Source organism: Uloborus diversus, chromosome 4 (genome assembly GCF_026930045.1).
Source record: "Uloborus diversus isolate 005 chromosome 4, Udiv.v.3.1, whole genome shotgun sequence".
NCBI lineage: Eukaryota > Metazoa > Arthropoda > Arachnida > Araneae > Uloboridae > Uloborus > Uloborus diversus.
Window position 1 is genome coordinate 41438003 of NC_072734.1, and position 8803 is coordinate 41446805.

Consider the following 8803-nt stretch of genomic DNA (forward strand, 5'->3'; position numbering starts at 1 on the left):
ACTTACTTACCTACCTCTCTTGACATTTTGATTTTCCTCTTTAATGGTGTTTTAAAAATGACATTGTTTTATAAATGGAAATAGAAAAAAAAAATAATTTTCTGGGCAAAAAAAAAAAAGAAAAGAAAATAGGTTATTAACTCGCACTTTTAATTAAAAAAAATTAAAATATTGCATTTTGTTGAAACAATTGCAAATCTGTAAATTGCAACTTTGTCAATTTTTTCTTTAGAATAAATTAAATCTATGATCTGATGCAGAACTTCATTAACAATTCTAATACACAATTGTTACTCCAACATTTGTATTCTGTAATAAATTTTTCCATTCGTGTATTTTGGCCGAGACGTTACAAACAAATATGTAGAAGCGTTTAGAACTTTCTTCTTTCACTTTTGGAAAGCTTTTAATAAATATTTTTATGTGTTTCAAGATTGTCTCCTGTTTTAGCTATGCAAGGCAAGTTCAAGTAAATGAGCTTGAGGAACATTAAAGAAAACTTAAAATCATAAATACTTCGACATTTGAGATAGTGAGAAGCAAAGGGGTGCAAGTGGCAAAATTAAAAATTTGGAGATAACCAGTACAAATCGTAGGTGAACCTCTCCTCTGTCTTGGGGCAAGAGATTGTACTAGTAGCCCTGGTAGGTGCTGCTGTATAGCATGATTTAGAGAAAAATTTCAATCAAAGCCTATAAACGCGTTTTACTTGAAACTTAAAATAGTCCCACTTACATACCTTTGCTTTTCACTTACTCATTTGAGCATTCATACTTTTTTTCTGCAATTGAAGATCTTTTGCAACTTAAGTTATTCCTACCGCTGAAGCATTCCCCCCCCCCCCCTTTCTTTCTTTTTTTGTAAAATTTCAAATATATTTATTTAATCATTCTACATAATAAAGTTGAAAACTTATTAGACATTTTGTTAAACGTTGAAAAGTTTAAAACTGTGTTAATAATTTATTAAAAAATATTAGTGATAACAGATAAAAAAAATGGTAAAAATGAAGATGAAGAATCTCCCCACTCAAATAATAATTTTAAAAAAAACACTTAATAAAAATGAAGGAAAAAATAATTTAAAAAATATATTATGACTAAAACATTAAACAAAAATTGACAAATGTAAAATTCAAAAAGTAATTAATTAAAAAATATATATTATGGCAAAAATACTAAATAAAAATTGACGATGTAAAACTTAAAAATTAATGAATGATGAAAATAATAAAAATATATTATGGCTAAAATACAAAATAAAAATTGACAAGTGTAAAATTGGAAAATTTTTCAGAACCTTGTGAAAGCTTTTACAGGTTGCAGTTATCCTATTTCGAGGAGCAAAAATTTATACAACTAAACTTCCATTTCAACGAAATAACTGTCCAGTCCCGTTATAAGTACCATTACCATGCTTAAATTCCATTTTTACAACGAAAGTCCCGTTAGAGCGAAAATTAGTGATCACTGTAAGTTCGTTGTAAAGGAATTATTACTAAAAAAATTTCAGAGGGAACTAAAACTTTTTTAATTTAACATAAAGCCTATTCTTGACCAAAAGTGAAAATACCTATTCCAACTTAACATGGACAACGGATACCTAAATAAAAATGCTGAATAATACTTAATAATATAAACATTGAATAATACAATAGTAAAATAATCAAGTGACAACAATATTCAAAAAAAGAAACGAATTCTTTATTTCGAACAACACACATCCACACATGTAAAATGTTAAAACATTTATTTGATGACGTGCCACTTTTTTTTTTCACACTTGCACTTTAACAATGAACAACAATGAGTATGAAAGAGGCATTGAAGCCCTTCAACTATTTCACTCACAAAATGGACAAAAATATTTTTTGTATTTTTATGTTTTAAGAACGATAGTATATATATGTATATATAATATATTTCACTATTATAAATATTTGACATCAAAAAGTTCTCTCAATAGGCGTAATATAAATTTCTCCCAAAACATATTATGATTCTTGGTAAAATTAACATTATTTTTCCTAACTATTGAAACAATTTCAATGATAATTTCGTGATGATATGCACGAATGTTATTTTTATTTATATTTTTAAATTGAAATTATTGAAAATTACTGGTATGTATCAAAAATTATTTACATAGAATCTTATACAACCCGTGTCTTTGATTCAAATGAAATATGCGTAACACAGCTCTGTAAACACATCTGACGATCAACAGTTTTGGTGAAACAAAATTCATATCAAAAAACTTTGAGCTTTTTGTTATTACCATTCATTAAAATCTGTGTTGTATGTACAAGTTTACCAATTGATAACTACAAAGAGAAAACTCATAACTAGTTGGAAAACAGTTGCAAACTGTTTTTAATGCCACTTTTATGACTAAATTTCATTTTTCACTAAAATGAATGACTGAATAACAAAAATTAAACAGCGGACGCTCGATTTTACGAACCTCTAATTTACGAGCAGTCGTGATTTTATGAACAGGTCCAAAACGTCTTTAATTGAAACAATGCTATTCGATCTTACGAATCTCTAATTTACGAGCACTCGTGATTTTACGAACAGGTCCAAAACGTCTTTAATTGAAACAATGCTATTCGATTTTACGAACTCCAGACTTTATAGATACTTTGGGTGTTCCAAACAATTCGTGAAATCAAGCGTCAACTATTCATCTTGCCAATGCGAACGAAAACTGAAAATTATTTAAAAAAAATTATTTTACAAAAGATATGTTCAAAACGATCAATAACTTACATCAATATTGAAAATCCTAGTAAATTCTCTCAATCTATAAAAGATTTTTAAAATACACGTTTAACGAAATAGATTAAATAATATATATAAGCGCTACTTTAAACTACTAATAAATTCTCTCAATTTGATTTTGGTAAATAAAAAAAAATAACAAATAATTACATCATTTACCTTTTGCAGTTTGATTTTGGTAAGTCATTTAAAATATTTTGACACATAAATTAATTATACTTCTCTCAACATAAACCATTTATCTCTCTCTATAAATCATTTATTTCTCTCTATATTTAGTAAACTTTTTTGACACATCAGCTAGACATTTTCATGCTAGAAACAATAAAAATATTTACATTAAGAATAAGAAAAGTAATTAAGCGATTTGGAAACTACCTAATACTTCCAAAGTACTTAATTGCTTTACCTACCGAAACTTTTAAATATTTTAACAATAATTCATTTCTCTCAATAATTAGTTAACTTTGACGTATCGGCAAGATTTCTCATTAAAAAAAAGAAAATGAAATTATTTACATTTAGGATACGAAAATAATTAAGAGATTTGGAAAGTACTTAAAATTTCCAAATAACTTAACTACAATAATTAAATATCTTAACCATTCTTTTCTCTCAAAAATTAAATGACTTTTTTTTTTTTTTTTGATGCATCGGCGAAAATTTCTCGTAAAAAAACAATGAAATACTTACATTTAATATTAGAAAAGTAACTAAAAATTTGGAACTACCTTGCATTACTATGTAATAACATTCAGAATGTAGGTATAGCAAAATATTGTAGATATAACAAGACATACACTAAATAAGTCTTTTTCAAAGCTCTGTCAAATTTTTAAAAATAATTTTAGTGATAGAAGTACAAATTAGCACTGGACGTATGGCCGGCTATTTTAAATGCGAATCGTGCAATATTAATGATTACAAATAAGGAAATATAAATTAACAATGAATATGAATATCAAGTTTAAAAATGTAAAAAAGTGAAATTATATGCGAAAGCCCTAAGGCCGAAATTGCGTGAATTATTCTCACTCATACTTTTGATATTTTTGCATTGCACGTAATATAATAAATTACAGGACGATATGAAACGTGTAGATGGCTAAAAAAGTGTATGCGGGCATTTACTGGGGGAAACATATCTACAGAAATGCAAAATACCTTCATTCACTTTGATGTAAACAACACAACATTAGTAAAGAAAACTCTAAATTTTTATAAATAGTTTTAAAATTATATCGCCTGTGCAAGCATACCGCTTTTTAACACGTAATCAAAATTCTCTCATCAAAAGTTAAACTTTGCACAGAAACAACATACAGTCTATCCTATATTATGACAACAAACTCAGTCTAAAGGATTTCAATATAGTAGTTATCAGTTATCACAATTATAAAATCCACTTACTGGTAAAATCACGCATGCAAGTAAACAATAATAATGCAGTCTCTTTACCACGTGAAATGCATGTGAGCCTTCATTTTGATGCTCTTTTTTAAGTTCTTAATCTTTTTTTTTTTTTTTTTTTCACTTTTGGAAGGAAAAGATCAGATAATTTTCTTTCTGCCAATATCTAACCGCACATCGGACTTAAAATAAATTAAATACCGCGTAATTTTGTCCTTTTCGCAGTAACGCAGTCTGGTGATTCTCAAGAACCATAGCAAGAGAACAGAAATTTCGTGAAATAAATACGAATCTGAGAAACATCCACTATTCACCAGATCCTCACGGAACGATCTGACAGGTGAGCGCTCGTTCCTTCCGCCGCTCGAGAATCGGAACAGAATGACAAGAAAACAACTGCAGAAGATGAGCGAGGCTGGGCTGTGGTTACATGTCCTGCATACCATGGAAAGCATCCATGTGCATGGTTTTGGCCAGTTCGTTCTCCACACTGTCCTGAGGCACACCCACATTGGCCAAAAGCGACTTGAGAACGTTCAATTCTTTGGTGAGCAGTTCGACACGCTTGCGCAAGAAATCGTTCTCCCGCACGAGTTCGGAAACTTTGCGCTCGGTCTCCCTGGAGCGCAGCTTCGCCTTTTCGCGCGACTTCCGAACGGCGATGTTGTTCCTCTCCCGCCTCCGCCGGTACTCGTCGGATGATTTGTCGACGTTCTTCTTGTGCTTGTGGTGCTTGGAAGAAGAAGAGGAGCCGGAGGAACTCAGGGACTTGAGGGATCCATTGTGCACCGGGGAAGGGGTGGTCGCCACGGACAGGTGGCCGGAGGGTCGCGCGAGGTTCGGCAGGTAACTTCCCAAGACCTGGGCACTGAGGGCAGCCCCAGCGCCCTGGCGATCCGTGATGGGGGGGTAGGAGTAAATGCTGGAGCCGTTGGTGAACGACGATCTCTGGCTGCAGCTGCTGAGGTCGTTGTGGTCGAGGGGCTCTCGCTTGATGCCCAGGCCCGCTTCAGCTCCGTAGTGCTCGGTGCCAAGCGACGCCTGCTGGGGCATAGGAAAACGGGCGTACGGGTGGGGCGACGCCAACTGCTGGGGCGGCGGCAAGAGCGGGCCGGAAGTGATACCGTTGAAGTGGATCCGCTTCTGGTGGAGGTGCTGCTGCTGCTGCTGTTGCTCCGCTAGAATGTCGGGGAACAGGCTGGAAGATTCATCCAGGGAGGCTCCGGGGTGACCGTTATCAGGCCCAATGATGTTCTGGAGATCGAACGAGAGCTCCGGAGAATTGAGGTCCGACAAGTCCGGCACGGAACCGTCGCACAGCTCCAAGATCGCCTTCGTCGTCAGGGAAGGGTGGTGCTTAGTATTGACACCCAGGTTGTGTTTGGCCTTCAAATCGTCCACCGAGGGAAAAGCCGGGTCATACATGTGAGGCGAACTCATGCTCTGCGCGTAGCATGGTGACAAGTTACGCCGATCCAGGTCAAACCAGTTGTGTTGGGCTGCCGTTGTGTAGCAATGGGATCGCACGCCCCGAGCTACAAGGGAACGCACAAACACCGAAAAATCACAAATATTTTTTTCCGCGCCGCTTCCGAGAGAGAGCCGAAGAAAACACACCCGCTTCGACCGGCCGCTCCGATAGAACACCCCTCAGAGCCGCGCCAGCGCACGATTTCTCTTTCGACCGAGGCAACAGAGCGAGTGAGAGCACTTGTTGCACGCCCGAGAACTAAGCTAGGTATGACGCGGGGAGTAGCGAGCGCCACATAAAACGTCAGCTATCAATCCACCTATACTTTCCCTGTCTACTGCGCATGAGCACTTGTCTGCTTCCGCCAAAAGCGGAATCAACAGGTTCCGATAGCTTTCGCTTCGCGTAAATATCCCTTCGCGACGAAAGTATAGTAGGCTTTTCTTCCCTTTCTGAGCAGCACCGTTAGCTTTCTTTCTCCTTTCGCCCCTTGCTAACACCGAAATCGCAAGAAAAAATATTTATTTATTTTTATTTTTTAACTTTGAGTTATTAAACGTGCGAAATTCACTTTCACGAACTTAACGTTATTAAATTTGGGTCAAAACGTCATTTCTTGAGAATTTCATTGGCTGATTGAGATTTACCTTCGATGACGCAATAATCGCTCGGTGGGGAGTTTGTGCTTAATCATTTAAACTCATATGCGTTTAAAATGTCAACAACACAGGTAGGTAAATGCTTTTTGAAGTTCGAAGATAAGGACGCTCCTTTCGATAGTTTAGGGGTGGAAGTATTGTGAATAAATTTTAAAATACAATCTCTCTCTCTCTTTTTCTTACGCTGAGTGAAAGGATAATGTGTTGGTAACCAGCATTACAAAACTGTTTACACACCAGCAAGGATTATTATTTTCTTTTTTTAAGAACAGTTAAAATACCTATGCAACTAACGCTTTACATGTTTAAAACAAATTCATTTTTTGAACTTTTTGTGTGCTTGTGTATGCGTTTTTTTTCCTCCCGTTGAATTTTTCTTTATCAATGCAGAACTGGATGTAGGGGGTTGGGGAGCAAGCCGTGTTGTTTACCCCCGGACAGCAAATTCAAACAATTTCTGTGTGTGTGTGTGTGTGTGTGTGTGTTTTTTTTTTTTTTTTTTTGATTGATTGATTCATGGCGTGCCTGTAATCGTAGATCCGGTACTGCTGAAATGTAGTCAATAAAACATTAAACCAGCTCCAAATTAATCGCAATTATTTTAAATGAAAAAAAAAAATGTGTCTGTTGTGTCAAGTTTCTTTTTTTTTTTTTTTTTTTTCTCCTCTCTCCTTCACGCATTATATAGCTTTCAGCAAAAGTTGTATACATTTCTTCTTCCCATAACATTTCTTTGTCCTAAATTGTTTTATAAAAGACCTAATTCAAAGCCATCTTATATTTTCTTCCTGTTTCAATACGTGTTTTTAATTGGAAGAATTATATATTTTATACTAAATATGAAAATAAGTAATCGATAAGATTACAGGGATTTATATGAATTTCCTACAGATTCTATATATTTTTTAGTCTTAGAACTAGCATTCAGTAGTGTTGAAAAATCATTTCTTTTAAGTTATTTTTAATCAAACTGAATTTGTTTATTTTAATGCATTGGTTCAATTTTAATTCAAAATTTGTTCTTATAATTTAACTCTTTAGTAACTCTGAGCATTATGATATTAATAACACATCATCAGGAACTTGTGATGTAAATATTTTGTCGCCATTTTTTCCATTTCGCAATCGGATCCAAGTTTATAAAAATGATGGTTGAAGAACATTACTTAAAATAATGTAGCACATTTTACAACAGTCGGTTCAGTACTTAACAAAATATACTCGCAATTAGAAATTTACTAGAGAGAGTCTAATATTAGTTATTGTCTGGCGGCATGCAAAATCTTTAGAATAAAATACATGTCTTATTCCAGAGAATTTTAAACTGAACTTCGATAAAACACAACATTGTTTAATAAAGCTTAAATGGGACTTAGAAAATATGCATGTAAATTCGAGGTTCAACTTACACAGTGCCGATTACTCTTACCATACTTAATAATTACAGTAGCTTTGGGAACAAATGGGATACAGCTGAAGTGTTCAGTTTATTTGATGCCATAGGTATACATAGGAAACAAACTGTTTGAACAGGGGCACACCGATGGTAGGTCAGTGTGACCTCCCTAAAATTTCCTTATTCAGCAAATTTTGTCTGACGATTCGGAAAAATTTGGAGTTCTATTCGGCAAAATTATCATCATTCAACGAAATTTGAAGGTCTATCGGCAAAATTATCATTATTCGGCGAAATTTGGAGTTCCATTCTGCAGAATTGAAAGTTTCATTCGGCAGAATATCATCATTCGGCAAAATTTGGAGTTCCATTCTGTAGAATTGAAAGTTTCATTCGGCAGAATATCATCATTTGGCGAAATTTGAAGATCCATTCCACAAAGTTATCATTATTCGGCAAAATTTAGAGTTCCACTCGGCAAATTGAGAATTTCCGACCCCTCAAAAAATTTAAGTTCGGGTATTTGCTGTGTTTGAAACTAAAGTAATACAGACGTATCACTGAAATACAATGTTACAGCAATCTAAAAGTATGACATTAATATTGCAATGACAGAAATTTAATTTTTAAAATAGGTTTGAGCAAAAGTTGCAACGTTTGAAAAATCAGGAATGGAGAAAAATATATTCATAAAACGAGCATGCAAAATTAAATTAATCCATATAGAGAAAAATATATATAATACCGTAAAAAAAACGAAATAGGACAATGTCGACTTTCACCGGTGACTCACCGGAAATATTCGATCTTCCGCCAATGTCTGATATGTGACTGTTGATTTTCCCCGGTTAATGTGGACATTTACCAGATTTCGGATTTTCTCAATAGCATATAAGTATGTGAGAGAGAGAGCTTCATCCAGCAGTGGGTTTATAACAGTTAAAAATGAAGCTGGGTGCTTTGTCACTATCATCACCATCAATTCAACATAGACATAGACATACAAACCGAAGAACAGACATAGATTTATTCCATCTCAGGAGCCTATTTAAAAATAATTGTCTCTCTTTCCAATATTTATCGA

At 34.3% G+C, this 8803-nt stretch overlaps 1 protein-coding gene across 1 annotated transcript; it reads right to left on the bottom strand.

Annotated features, from left to right (window-relative positions):
• Positions 1 to 1688: 1688 nt before the first annotated feature.
• On the bottom strand, positions 1689 to 5920 carry LOC129221593 (CCAAT/enhancer-binding protein epsilon-like). The gene has a single exon (XM_054856107.1). It carries the CDS (start codon positions 5631 to 5633, stop codon positions 4620 to 4622), a length of 1014 nt encoding a protein of 337 aa, XP_054712082.1. The 5' UTR covers positions 5634 to 5920; the 3' UTR covers positions 1689 to 4619.
• Between the last annotated feature and the right edge of the window lie 2883 nt (positions 5921 to 8803).

Coding starts and splice junctions, on each gene's coding strand:
- LOC129221593 (XM_054856107.1), bottom strand. CDS start 5,633: ATGAGTTCGCCTCACATGTATGACCCGGCTTTTCCCTCGGTGGACGAT.